Below are 14,985 nucleotides of genomic sequence, written 5' to 3' on the forward strand. Positions count from 1 at the left end.
AGTATGCTCTCTCTATCAGATGTGGCTTCTGAGGGTTGGCCAGAAATCCAGGTAGGGAAATGCTGATCATATCGAAATCAGGCTGAGAAAACGCTTTCCTCGGCCTTCTTATCTCCATTATATAAGCAATGACCTTATCGAGGGCACACATCTGGCCAAAAGAAGGCCCGGGAAGGTTCTCAGACCAATTAACGTAGGGTTTTTCTTTGCAGCTCAAAACGTTCCATCAACTGGCAGACACCCATCCTAAATCATTATAGAAAAGTCAGACATATGGTTGTGTATATTTAATGTGCCTTAAAAATAAGTTATGGGTATTTCAGCCAACAAGTTTTTCATCAAGTTAAAAGGAAGGCAATCTCAAGAAAGCTCCCAGGTGAATATGGCCTAGACACACAAAGGCTGAAAGTGCTTGACAAGGTAGGGCTGCCCAGTATTTTTGGAGGAGTACGTTGCTTTAAGCCAACAGCAGTGAGAAGTGTCATGGGGGAAATGGTTAGGACACGGTACTGGGACTCTGGGAGAGCTGAGTTCAAATCCTAATTCTGTCCCTTTCTTAGCTGTTTGACCTTGGAAAAGTCCTAAGTATGACAATAGCTCACAGGATGGTTGAGAGTCTCAAATAAGATAGCATATGTAAGACACTATGCAAACATCAAGAAACTATATAAATGTTATTATTGTTATTAAAATATAGAAATATTATAGTTACGTTGAGGTTAAGGGGGCCTAAACAAGACAGAGTAGCTTGTGTATTACCTCTAGATTCAGAGTAATCATAATGATTGCCATAATGATTTATATAACACTGGAATTCTTGCAAAGTACTCTGCATATGTAAAGGGACATACATATGTATGAATGTACTTATATACACACATACAATATATATGTATGTCTGTATATAGTTCTCTATATTTTTATGGTTTAGTAATTTTTCAGTCATATCTAGCTCTTTTATGGTCCCACTGGGGTTTCCTTGGCAGAGGTACTGGAGTAGTTTTTTATTTCCTTCTCCAGCTCATTTTACAGGTGAGGAAACTGAGGCAAACTGGATTGTCCAGGGTCACATAGTTAGGAAGTGTCTGTGGTTAGATTTGAACTCAGGAAGATTAATCTTATTGATGCTAAGCCCAATGCAAGCCCTATCTAAGGTACTTCCCAGCTACCCCATCTCTAGATGTGCACATCTAGAAATCTGATCCTCAAACATCCCTGTAAAATAAGATATTTTGACTTTACATATAAGAAAACTAAATCTGAGAGAAATTAAGTAAGCTATACCGAATAACACAGCTTGTAAGATCTGAGACAGGCTTTAAAATCAGGTGACTCTGACCCTAAGGAGAGCACTGCTATACTGCAGGGACATACAATGCACCACGGCCCACAGGAAATAGAAACTGGAGTATCAAGCTGCTGCCTCGAGCACTGGCAAAACAGAGACCCCAGAGGCTGCATAGCTAATGTGGCTTGATGGCCATAAGGGAATGTGATGGGTGAAGGGGAGGGAATTATGTGGTATATTCTGTGTTAGACACTGTGCTAAGCATTTAACAAATACTGTCTTACTTTCTACAACCCTTGGAACTCAGTATTGTTATTATGCCCTATTTACAGGCAAGGAAACTGAGGTAAACAGGGATTATATGACTTGCTCACAGTGCTGGTAAGCTTCTGAAGCCAAATACAAATATACTCTTGCCATTTAACTACCTCCACTTCTGATGGTTTCTCAATGATTTCACAGTATTTTCTAAAGAATGGGAATCAAGACAGCTAGAGGTCAGCCAAATCTGGGGCCCTCACCAAGACATCCCTTACTGACCTCACCAATGCTCTAGATGCCCCTTGAACCCAGGGCCATGCCCCCAAGGACTCAGGGATTAGAGAGCAGAACCTCTGGCTCACTAGATGGTTCAGACCACTGAATTAAGGGCAGCCAGCCCATCCATCGAGAATTTGACCCTTTTGATCCACTCAAAAGACTGGGGTTGCTACAGGTACCTACACAGGAGCTGGAGAACGATGCAAACATGTCACTGTGGAGAAATAAATCTAATCGCAGCCTCCTGAAAGGACATTACAATCATGCAGATGAATTAAAATCTGTCTGGGTAAGGAAATTTCACCACATCCTTGTAACCTATTTCGGCAACACACACACGCACACACATGCACGCACACACACACACACACACACACACACACACACACTTCAGCAGCCAAATCTTTATCATAAAAAGTAGAAAAGAAAAAAAGGGAAATTTAAGGAAGAAACTACTGAGAAAAATATTAAAAAAAAAAAAACTAGTCTATGGCTATAATTAAACTGATAAAAAAAAATTTAAAATATATAAAAGGGAAAAGGATGAGGAGTCCATATTATCCTTAGCATCCTATCTGCTCCTGGCACCCCGTGGTTTTATTCAACTGTAAAGGGTAATCTTGTATCCACTTGATGCCACAATTTGCCAAACAATTTCTTTTTAAAAAGGAGAAGAGCAGCTTATCTCAGGATCATTTCTATCTAAACTCCACAGACTATACAATGAGGAATGAAATACAGCAACTATACAAAAGGAATGAAATAATCACAAATAATAAAAGATGGGAACGAGATGAATAATACTGCCAAGTGATATTTTAAATGCTACATTAAGGTTTAGAAAGTGCTTTACATAAATTTTCTCAGTTGAGTATAAAAAGAGTGAAGTAAGATGTACCATATGTACTTACTATGAATATTAGAGGTATTACAGATGAGGAAACTGAGTTTCATAGATGTAAAGATCTGTTACACAGATTGGGTTTGGATCCATGTCTCTCTGACTTTGGGTCACATGTGCTTTCACATTGAACACATTGGAAAGCTACCATCTTGGGGAAGCTAAATGACACAGTGGATAGAGCACCTGCCATGGAGTAGGGAGGACCTGAGTTCAAATCCAGCCTTAGACACTTGTCATCTGAACTTCCTGTCCAAATATTTATGAAAAGAAGGAAGCCTATATAATGCTTTAAGGTTTGCAAAGCTTTGCTAAATATCTCATTTGATCCCCACGATGACCTTGATATTATTATTATCATCATTTTACAGATGAAGAAACTGAGGCAAATATTAGTTTAAGTAATTTTCATAGAATCACAAAGTGAGTACACGAAGCTGCATTAGAACCTGGATCCTCCTGGCTCTATCTCTCTCATTGCCTCATATAGGTAGATCAGGGCCTAAGTTCTCCGATTCCAAATCCAAGGACTTTGTCCCTGTGTGATACTCCCTCTGAAGCTGAAAGTCATGAGTCCTTTTTTAGAAAAATATAGAATATTAAGGCTGCTGACATCCTGAGTAGCACTAATGCTGAAACATCGCTTCTAATTACATGATAATTGTCCTTTAATGCATCATGGTCCTGCTGTCCATAAAGAGGGAGACAACCTACATTGGCCCTCATCTCAGACAGGCTGAAAGATTCCCTTCCTTGTAGATGTGCTTCCCATTGGATTAACAAGAGAATGGGGATGCTCACCATGTCCATGCAATGGTCTTCTCTAATTCTAATTCTCCTGGAGATAGAAACAAGAAGGCTGTGGGCTCCCAGCTCACTGCATGCCCACCAGAGTTCCCCGACAGTCACATTCTGGAGCCTAGAGAGGGGCTCCCTACACATGTCATGTGCACATTCCTCAGACTGTAGGAAACAATTCCAGAGTAAACTGCACATTGCCAGTAAGATATCATGCTTTGTCCATCATGGCCAGAACATCATACTCTCTGACCTTCACACACATCAGTCTTGATGAAACTCACAGCATGGTTAGGGGAAAGGGCACTGGATTACGTGCCAGAGCCAAGTTTCGGTCTAAGCCCTAGAAGAGAGGCTGCAATAAAGGAATGGGAAAAAAACTGGACCACCAAGGACCACCAAGAGTCCTTCATTAGAACGCTCGATTAAAATGCCAACTGATCCTCCTCACCTCTGCTGGTGGGTGTCCCTGGCGTCCTTGAAGACTCTAGCTCAAGTAGTATCTTCTACAGAAGCTTTCCCAGGCCTCCCAGCTGCTCAAGCCTTCCTCTGGAGCTATTTCTAAGACACAAAGCCTTGTAACAAGGACATACTTCTAAATTTCACATTAAGCTGCACAGATCACAAAGGATCTTAGACTCCATTGAAGCTACATTTGATGTATGAGAAAATAGAAAGTCTTTCATACTTTCAATGAGGTCAATTTAGGGAATAAGTAGGTACTTGAACCTGGACTACTGACTCCAAATCTAGTAATGCTATCAGAGTATTAATTAATACAGTATTAATGTGATTTCATGGATCCATCCACTTGGATTCCCCTTTCATCAATATGTTAACATTTTTATATTTGGGTGATGATGATCAGTCATTTTCAGTCATGTCCAACTCTGTGAGTCTGTGAGCCCATTTGGATTTTTTTGACAAAGATGCTGGAGTGACTTGCCATTGCCTCTCCTGACTCATTTGACAGACAAGGAAATTACAGCAAAATGAAGTAACTTGCCTAAGATCAAATAGCTAGTTAACTATCTGAGGATGAATTTAAACTCAGAAGAGAAAGTCTTCCAGACTCTAGACCAAGCACTGCACCACCTACCTGCTCATTTTTACATTTACTAGAATCTTTAAAAAAGACAAATTACTTGGAAATAGATCCAACTGGATCAATTTGGATATTTCGTTTAATGTCCTACATTTTGTAAGAATTTAAAACTTTATAATCAAAATAAAGAAGAGAAGAGGACTTAAATCCATACAAACAATGCTCACTATCCAGAAGTCATGATTGTCCATTTTTATGGAATTTTCAACCACACTGGGACATCCTAGGTTTTCTCAACTCTAATCTACTCTCTTTAGAATTAAGGGGAATGAATAAGATAAAAAAGGCTGGGCTCAAAGTTAGTGAATATCCAGGATGAGAATATTGATCCCTAGAAAGGAGCCATAACAAAGAATTATACCTAAGGCTAGTACCACAAATTTGAGGATAAATGTCAAGCAATTGTCTAAACTTAAGGCAGGACATTAATATAGAGGGGTGAGGGTAAGGGTGGCTAAGTGGTGAGCTACTCTGGCTTTTATAGTTTCTCATTTTAGTAAGCAGGAATCTGTTAACTAACAAGTAACTCATGTTTTTATGCAGTTAAAGGTGGCAGCACCCTTTAAATCTGTGCCCAGAGGCAAAGCCCTAATAGCCCCACCCTAATTCCAACACTGCACTTATATTCCCCTATTAAGTGGATTCTATTACATTAGCTACCTGCAGTATAAGCAGGTGTGCTTAGCCTTCACTTCTGAGGAGGATTAATGGAGTTTAAAAAAAAAAAAAGATCTCATTTCAAGGTAGTTTCTACACATAAAGTAGGCCCATGGCATTGAAATTAAGAACAACATTTCAGTAAGGTTTTAGGAGTTTCATTTAATCTAGAGGGGGGGAAAAACAGCAGTTGATGCAATATTTAACTTATTAAGACATTAACATTAACCCTCTCTAGCCTCCCTAGTGTTAAAATGGGTGGGTTGGGCTACATAGCCTGAGGTCTCTTCCAGCAGTAGAATTATGATTCTATAATTTGTCTTAAAATACAAAAAAAAAAAAAAAAAAAATGGGTCTTTAGATCGCATATCAACACACACCCAAATGGACACAGCAACTTTTTAAAGGGGGAAGGCTTCCATTATCCAAACCTAGTGGAGAAGGCAGCATCCTGCCCGTGGTAAAGAGATGTCAGAATATTTTCACATACATCCCTGTGAGGAGGGCGTTTCCGCTCTCCTTGGCGCATATAATCAATTTTGGCATTTGCAACTGGCTGTGTAATGTATGCCAGAAGATACCATGGCCAACAATATTATAATTTCACTGTGAGGTCAAGTTAACATTTCTCCGGGAAAAGGAAAAAAATATATATACAAACTATAGCAAAGCCAGGTTGCCTGTCCCAATAACAGGTATTTTGTAAAGTTGCGATCTCCTTAAGAGAGACCAAAATTAGTGTGAAGGAGAAACTGATCTTTTGGCATCACAAATAACTACAAGCAGATTGATTTGAGAAAATTTAGCTGGGGGTGGGGGGAAAATCTGTTCAGAAATAAAGGAGGGAGAAGGGGAGGAGGAAAAATACAGAGAATCAAATGGCATGTGAGTTATACCATTTAGAAACTCATGCTAATATCATCGACAAGCGCCTGTTCGAGGCAGAAAGTGCCCCAAATTCCCAGAATACCTTGCTGCTCTTCCATGCCTAAGGATAAGGATCTGAGGTTTCAGGCTTTTTGAAGTTGTTGGGTGTCTCTGTAGGCTAGCAGCAGTTCTACAGTTTAGGAAACTTGCTTAGGGCCTTGAGGGATTAAGACAAAGTCATAGGAGATCACACAGCAGTTCCTTGCCAGAGCAGGACCTGAATCCAAGTTTTCCTGATTCTAAGGTCAGTTCTGGACCCTTTAGGGATATAAAGACAAAAAGGAAACTAACCCTGCCATCTAAGAGCTGGGAGTCTCATCAGTAACTTATAATTGAGTGTGATACTGATAAAGAGGCAGTATAGGTAAATTGATGGAGAAGTGGCCTTAGCTCTGGGAAGAGGGAGGTTTTGTGACCTTGGCAAAGTCACACATACTCCTCGGCATCCCAGGCAACTCAACAAGACTTTTTGTCATGTCCGACACATTGTGACCCCAACATTCCAGGCCCCTCTATCCTCCACTATCTCTCAAAGTCTTTCCAAGTTCACGTTCATTGTTTCCATGACACTGCCTGTCCATATCATCCTCTGTCATCTCCTTTTCCAATCTTTCCCAACATCAAGGTGCTGATCCACCTGGGTAGAGAGAGCAGAGTGACGGTGATCACTGGGAATTCCCATAAGCCATTGAAATCAGGAATCTGGCTAGCAACTACATGCATGTATACATATGTAGCTATACAGATAAAGGAATAAATTTTAAAAATCAAACGCTACCACTAGCTGATATTTGGGACTCTTTAAACTGGGTAAAGCTCTTTAGCAACATTATTTCATGAGGGCCATAGAAGGACTAATTACAAATATTATATTTCCTAATTGAGGAAAACTATCATCAGACCAAGATTTGAATCCAGGCCCCTTGTGGCACAGTGGATAGGAGTGCTGGATTTAAGTCACTGAATCTCATGGGGCTTCAATAGGTTTCCTATAAAATGGCAATTTAACAACCATAACTACCTCACGAGAAGGTGAGAATCAAAAGGTAATATATACAAAATGCCTTCCAAACCTTCGAGAATTGTATAAATTCAGCCATTATTATTTTATTGTCCTGCTTTTCCTTTCCTAACAGGAAGTTTTGATGAAGGACAAGAAGAAATCATCAGGAGACTGAAAACCCAAAGGAGAGTTTAGAGAAAGAAAGGTGGGCAGCTGGATGGATGGCTGGGTGGAATGAGTACAAGATTTGTGATGTGAAAAGCCTTGGGTTCGAATCTCATCTCAGACATATACAGTAGTAGCTTGTATGATCCTAGGTAAGTCATTTAACTTTCTACTACCTCATTTTCCTCCTCTACAAAATGAAGCAATTGTAGTAAATGGCTTAGAAGATTACTTTCCACTCTAAACCCATGATTCCATGAAGAAAATCTTCAATGGTCAATGCTATAGCAAAGAATGGTAGTGGACAAGGATTCAGTTTGCTTCTGAAATATGTACTTGGGACCTAATTTAAAAAAAAAAAAAACAGGAATAAAAAGACAAGTCTTGAAATAAGTTTTCTGTGATCATAACAAAGGGGAGATGGTATTTAAAATAACACACACAACTCAACTGATTTGCTATGGAGATATTGTCATATATTTCAATGTGTGTGTTTTTTAACCACAAAAATACACAGGACAAAGAAGCTTGTGTGTCAAACTGAATTAATCTATAAGGCAAAGGAAGAGTTTTCTTCAGCTTATTCTTCATCTAAGAGAAGTTTCAGTTCCTGTATATTTTACAAACCACAAAGTCACCTGGAAAAAAGGTAACCACACTATCTGTAAGATTCCATTTAGGGAATCTACTGTCATGCTGCTAAGTATTTAAAAAAAAAAAGTCTAAGATTTGTTTGGGGATTTGTGGGCTTGGCATCCATACAATTCTAGAATGTTAGCTAGGAAAAAAAAACAAACTTCTTGATCATCCAAGCTAGTTTATCTTTTGGGAGACGAGGAAACAACTTCATGGAGAGAAATCAACTCTCTCTAATCCAGTAGAGGCAGAAGGGTCAGATGGGCAGAGCTCTTTAAGCCAACACAGGCAGTGCAGTCCAATGAGCAGAGGTCTCTAAACCAACGAAGGCAGTGCAAGGCAATGGGCAAAGATTTTTAAGCAAATATGGGCAATGCAGTCCAATGGGCAGAGCTCTCTAAATCAACAAAGGCAGTGAAGTTTAAAGGGCAGAGAGCTGAATTTGGGTTTTGATAATATGGATCTGAACTCTAGATTTATCACTTACTAGCTGTATGACCTTGGCCAAATCAATTCACCTCAGTTTCCATTGATAAAATGAGTTGGTTGGATTTGATCCTTACAGTCCCCTATAACCCTCTATAATACATGCTAAAAAGGAGCATGGTATCAAGGAAAGAGCACACAATCCCTGAAGCCTAAAGACCTAGATTCAAATCTTATCTCTGATGTTCACTATTTATATCAACTTAGACAAATCACTTCACTCTGGGGGCCTATTTCCTGAGGGAATGGCACTAGATGGCCAGAAGGCTCCCAACTTCTGATCCCAGGACCTCAGTGGCAAAATTCAAAACCAGATCGCTCAGCAGTCCAGTGCCTTCTATCCTGGGCACCCTGCAGTCACAGAAGCCTTCAGCGCCAGGCAGGGGCTTTCTAGGCTGCACGCTATGAAGATTTCTAAGTCAAGAATATAGCACCAAAGTAAAGTTCACATTCTCCCCTAACCACCAAATTCACGGTGACCACATCTGAACTGTCCATTTTATTTTTTTTGTTTTTTCTTTCTTTTTTTTAAATAACTTTTTATTGCCAGAACTCATGCCAGGGTAATTTTTTACATTATCTCTTGCACTCACTTCTGTTCTGATTTTCCCCTCCCTCCCTCCACCCCCTCCCCCAGATGGCAAGCAGTCCTATACATGTTAAATAGGTTACAGTATATCCTAGATACAATATGTGTATGCAGAACTGAACAGTGAACTGTCCATTTTAAGCATAAGCCATACAAAATGCTAAATCCCAGGTTAGTTTTCTATTCCACTCAGTGGGAATCTAAATGGACTCCCATCTCAGGCCAGTGCATGCACAAGGAGGAATAACTAATCATCTGTTAACCTGAGTAGAGCAGAATTAGCAGTGTTAATCTGGGCCTGTCCCTCCCCCACCCTCTCAAACATGAGCTAAACCTGGGACTGGACCTGCCAATAACTGGGCAGCCAACTGTCCAACATATACATGATGCAATCTATAAATCAACTTCATGTAATAGTGGAAAAAGCCCTACATGGGAGTTGTCAGGAAACATGAGTGCTGGTCATAGTGCTGGGTGATCTCCATTAAGTTATCCACGTTAAGCAACACAGGTTCTAATCTTAAAACTGTAGCGGAGGGGCTGGATAACTTTATATGAGTGACAAAATATAGGTCAATGAACTTGACTTGAGGCCCTGGCAAGGTAGAGCATGAAGACTGAAACCAGGAAGATCTGGAGACTACCCTCAGACACTAACTAGCTGTGTGACCCTGGTCGAGTCTTGTTTGCCTCAGTTTCCTCATCTGTTAAATAAACCGGAGAAGGAAATGGCAAACCACTCTACTATCTTTGTCAAGAAAACCCCAAATGGGGTTCCAAAAAGTCAGACATGACTGAAATGACTGAACAACAAGGAAAAAGATGTTCAGTGAACAGCTCAGATTTCCTGGATGAGCATTTGTTGGTGATGCCTTAGAGAAGATGCTTGGTCAGAAGGGGATTGAACTATATGGACTGGCAGGGCACTTCTAACTCAGAATCTGTGACTGTGGCCAAATCTCCAGGTCTTGTCTTCCTCCCTTATAGGAGAGCTTTTGTAGGATGAATTCTATGGTTCCTTCCAGCTCTAGCATTCCATAAGTCAATGATGTTGTCATTCAAATCCTTTCCTCCTTTTCAATGGCCATCAGCTTCCTTCATCCTACTCACATCTGACATTCAAGCAATAAGTACTTATTAAGAACCTACTAAGCACCAGTTCCTATGCTGGGGATAGAAAGACAAAAATAAAACAATCGGCCCCAAAGAGGCTTCCATTCTATTAGGGAAAGACGTGTATGTATGCGTCTGTATATGTACATATGTATAAATTTATGTCTCACTTCTTCTCTTTCAGGACTTGGCCAAGATCCATCTCTAAGCTTATGGTTATTATAAGATCCAGAAACTTCTCCATTATTTTGTTTCTGAAATATGATTTACTCTAATTGATGGGCTTTCCTCTTTCCTTAAGCAGTTCCCCCATCTCCAAAATCTTCTCCAGGATTACTCATCTCTATTGCAACTAATAGAATAGACTTTCTTTTTTTCTTTCAGCAGTTCCCCCATCCCCAAAGTCTTCTCTAAAATTACTCATCTCCATTACAAGTGATAGAATAAACTTTCCTCTTTCCTTCAGCAGTCCCCATCCCCAAAGTCTTCTCCAGGATTGCTCATCTCAATTACAACTAATAGATTATGAGACGAGGAAGGAGGAAGAATCTTCAGCTCCCCTCCTCCTAGTTTCTTAGAATTTAAAGCCAGAAAGGTACTTCCCATTCACCATCTCCTAAACCTCCATTTTATAGACAAGGCATCAAAAGCCAACAGAAATTAATAGCTTGCTCAAGGAAATGGCAAATAGGACATTCTCCTTCAGGTGGTCTGATTTCAAACTCAGTATTTCTCGATTCTTGCCCAATTTGATTATTTATTCATTAAGGGTTATCATTTCCTCACTTTTAGCCTTTCTTTTGAACTACCTTCAATCTTGTCTTTGAGCATCAAGAATCTCCCCTTCTCTAGGAAGGAAATATTTTCTATTCAGAAACAGAATAGACTGCAGGCTTTGCTTAGTCTTTTCAGGGTCGATAATGATGTCCCAAGAACAAAATGCCCCAGCCTCCTTTCACAATGACACCCTGATCCTTTCCCACCGCTAGCCCCCAGTGTGACCCAGGCAGCCTGGGCACAGAAGTGGATGGCTGTCACGCTTTCCTTTGCAGTGTGCCAGCAAAGGAGGATGGGCTGTTCTAGGCTGACTGCTGCTCTGACTCAGAATCTTTCTGCCTTAATGAGACAGCTTTGCCAGCTCTGTTGCCTGCAGAAAGATGGCACAGACACTATCTTTCACAAGTGCACTGGATTCCAAGTCATCCAAGGCTTCCCTGCAGACAACATCATTCTAAAGCACCCACCCACTCACACACCCCACCGGCACCAAAAAATACCATCCTAGGAAGTGACCCAGGGAAACTTCACAAATACTTGGAGATGCAGCTTTCTTTTGGCAACCTCCAGTGACAGACAGTTGCCATCAAGCAGAAACATTCCAGGATAGGGAGAAAGGCTCTCGAAAGGATTCTCTCCCCTACCCCCCTACCCCAATCTGTGAAAGCCCCCAAAGACTGACTCAGGAACTTGCAAAGGGGTGGGGGGTGAAAGGAGATCCAGAGCCCGAACCCCCAGGCCAGCTAGGTCAAAGAGGGAGTCCACCTTTTCCCTTTAACCCAAATGCCCCCACTCCCCGCAGCATGTGCATCCTGTCATTGGGATCCACAGGTGTCCGTTAAATTCAGAGATCCAGCCCTTCCTTTCAAACTTTCTCTAACCTTAATAACCTGGATAACTCCCATTGGGAACAGTTTCCTGGCACTCAAAGCCTGCTGTGTCTCTGAAACTAGGAAAATCTGTTTTAACCACGTCTCCAGAGGGATACACGGATGGGAGGGAGGGGAACAGAAGGGAGTGGTCTTTTCTGCATAGCAGGATTTTCTCTCAAAAAATCCAGAGGGGAAACAGGAGGCTCCGTTCTCTCCCCAGCCACTCCCTTCATCTGGATAAGCCCTCTTTCAAAGAGAAGAGGAATTGCCCATCCCAGCCCAGGCTCTTCCTTCCTTGCGTACATTCCACAGACAGCACAGCAACCTGCCTTCCCTTTCCAGCCAGGCTGTCATCCACATGGGGGAACTTTTCATCACAGTGCGTAGAATCCCGACCTCCTTGGGCGTTTCACCTCCAAGAGAGTCTGGTGGCTGACTGCCTTTCGGAGTTACACAGTTGTGCCCTTCGGAGCCCAAGAGTTTCTTGGCTTTTCCCCAACTCCCAAAACTGAACACCGAGTCCTGGAGCTAGGTCCCTTTTAAGCAATTTAATGTCAGTCCTTAATGAGTTGGGAACAGGGCTCCTTTAAAAGCTGACTCAGGGGCACACAGAGGACATTCGGCCCTCCCCCTCCCCGCGTACTATAAGCCCCTTTTCGAGTCTTTCAAAGAGTTACTGATATTCCCCATCGACCCCCCCTCCACGTGACCTACCCGCAAACGCACAGAGAGCCCCCCTCAACCATCACTTTCCACAAGGACAAGATGCTTGGGATTTGACTTACAAATGTGCCTCAGAGAGAAATAATGGAAGGGAAGATTTGAGAGACACCTGGAGACCCATCCCACATTGGAGGAATCTGTAATGTGAAGCAAAGACCTTTCTATGGGCAATTAAAAAAAAAAAAAAGGTTTAACTAACAGGACCATTGGGTAGATTCCAGTGTTGAAGGGGGATGGGATGAGATGGGAGCCGCTGAATTAAAAAAGAGAAGTTCAACTGTCCCCTGACTCAATCCCGGGCTCCCGGGTGGGCAGTCAAGGTACAGAGCCTCTGAAAGGAGAAGGGGAGTGAAGGTGAAATTGGACACATAGTGGTCCCTCCTTCAGGTCTGATCATGCATTGGGGGTGGGGAGAAGAGGGGAGGGGGGAGCGTCTACCCTCCATTCCACTTTTTGCGGGGAAACACGTACGTCAGTCTCAGCATCCCTACCTAGTCTCCCCTCAGGCTAAGGGTGAGGAGCACCTCGCTGCTAACTTGGACCTGGAGCACTATAACAGGTTTGCTCGGCCAAGCCCAACAGCCAAGCCCCGTAAAGTTCTTCCAGGCAGTAAAGGCCCTCCTAAAACCAAGGTGAGAACTTGGATTTCTCCCGGGCACCACCGGGTGTCTGGCTCCGCTTCTCTGCCTCCGGGGCGGAAAAGTGGTCGGAGGTGTGAGGAACCCCCCGGGGTGGGGGGAGGGGCTCCCAGCCCCAGGTTCGCTTCCCCGAGGCTGGGGACGGGAGAAGGGGGAGGTGCCCATAATACCCCAGGCGAGCCTCGGCGCCTCCTTCTCACCTGGTCTGACGGCCTTGAAGGTGACGGACTCCTTGCAGCTTTGGATAACTCCCAAAACGTCGTAGCGGGGCAAGCCGGACACGCGGACCCCGTGCACCTCCAGCAGCAGCTCGCCCTCGCTGAGACCGTTGCCCTCTCCGCCGGCGGCAAGCCCCTCCGCGTCCGGCTCCACGGAGCCCACGTAGGGGAACTCGCCGTACTCGGCTCCCCCCAGGACGGTCAGTCCCAGCTCGCCCTGGGGCCCCCGGCTCAGGGTGCACTGATGCACTTTTGTAGTCCAGTGATTCTTCTTCTGGATGACTTTCGACATGGTCCCGGCCACGCGCGCGGCGCCCCTTCACCCCGGACCCCCGACACACACTCGGGTGCACACGCACGCGGGAGCGGACCCGCAGATTCACGGGAATGAGAAACAGGTGGCCCCAGATCGCAGCAGCAGCAGCAGCAGCCGTCGGGACCCCGCGGATCAGCTGGGGCGCGGAAGGGGCATGTCCCCAGAGGGCACCCCCGAAGACAGAAGCCTACGAAAGAAACTTTGCCGGCTCGCCCTCCCCCAGCTCAAGCCATCCTTAGGCAAACTTTCTCGGCGCCTCCGGGCTCCCGCCCCTGCCAGCGGCCAGCTTTGTTTGCATTCCAGTCCCCGGAGATCCACGCTGCGCAAGCCGGCCCGGGGCGCCCGGGGACCGCAGCCCACTCCGGGCTGGTGCCTTCCTCCTCTCCCTGTGGCTGCTCTCTCTGCGCGGGGGTCTTCCTCACGGACGCTCTCCTCGGTCGCGCTGCCTCCCGAGGTGGGTTTCAGAAAGCGCTAGCCTAGCTGGACCAGATTCCCCGGAGCCCAGAGCCCGGCTCTAGCTGGAGGGGCACGTCGGAGGGGAAGGAGGCGGGAGGCGGGAGGGAAGGGACCGCGGCCCCTTTAAACAGCTACAAAGGCTCAGCTTGTTTTGTTACATTTCATTCTATTCCGTCCCACCGAGCTCCACGACCGGCGATAGTAAACGCGCGCGCCTGCGCCCTGGAGCCGCTAACTCCTTCCCTGCCCCCTCCCCTTCGGAGGAGATTCCAAAGTTCTTCCCGCTGGGTCCTAACGCCGCTCCATCTCCAGGCGCAAACTCTCCTCTTTTCTCTTAAGGCATCGGTCCAGCAATTTAGGAGAGGCTTGTGGGTTTTCTTCCCCCCACCCCCATCCCCGATCAGTGTCTGTTTTCAACTTTTTTTTCTCTCTCTCTCTCTCTTCTACCTGCCCGATTTGGAAGGAGGTTTAGTCTGGACCGAGATTTAGTCTGGACCGAGCTCGGCGGTCCGGGTTCGGGTCGCTTGGCGCAGCGGGACAGGCAGACCGGGATCCAGCGCGCAGGCACGCCGACCCTGAGCCTATTAACCTCCCTTGGCCAGTGGCCAACCCGGCTGCCAGTCAGGGAGCCGGCCCAGCCCGCCCCTCCCTTTCCCGCTTGGACTCTGACTCCCCGAGGCCAGCAGGGGAGGCGTGGGGACTGACTGCGCAGGGCTGGCCCGGCCGAGGGCAAAGCCAGCTGATCTGCCCCACTGGCTGAGACCGCTTCCCCTGACC

The 14,985-nt window shown here is 44.6% G+C and overlaps 1 protein-coding gene across 1 annotated transcript in view; it reads right to left on the minus strand.

Annotated features, from left to right (window-relative positions):
- Positions 1-14,639, minus strand: part of MAGI1 (membrane associated guanylate kinase, WW and PDZ domain containing 1) — a 691,778-nt gene extending 677,139 nt beyond the window's left edge. The window contains exon 1 of the mRNA XM_031963081.1: positions 13,419-14,639. Coding sequence (XP_031818941.1) covers positions 13,419-13,728 — 310 coding nt within the window. The 5' untranslated portion in view covers positions 13,729-14,639. The remainder of the gene's footprint in view (positions 1-13,418) is intronic.
- Between the last annotated feature and the right edge of the window lie 346 nt (positions 14,640-14,985).

The sequence above is a fragment of the Sarcophilus harrisii genome, chromosome 1 (assembly GCF_902635505.1).
Source record: "Sarcophilus harrisii chromosome 1, mSarHar1.11, whole genome shotgun sequence".
In the NCBI taxonomy this organism is placed as follows: domain Eukaryota; kingdom Metazoa; phylum Chordata; class Mammalia; order Dasyuromorphia; family Dasyuridae; genus Sarcophilus; species Sarcophilus harrisii.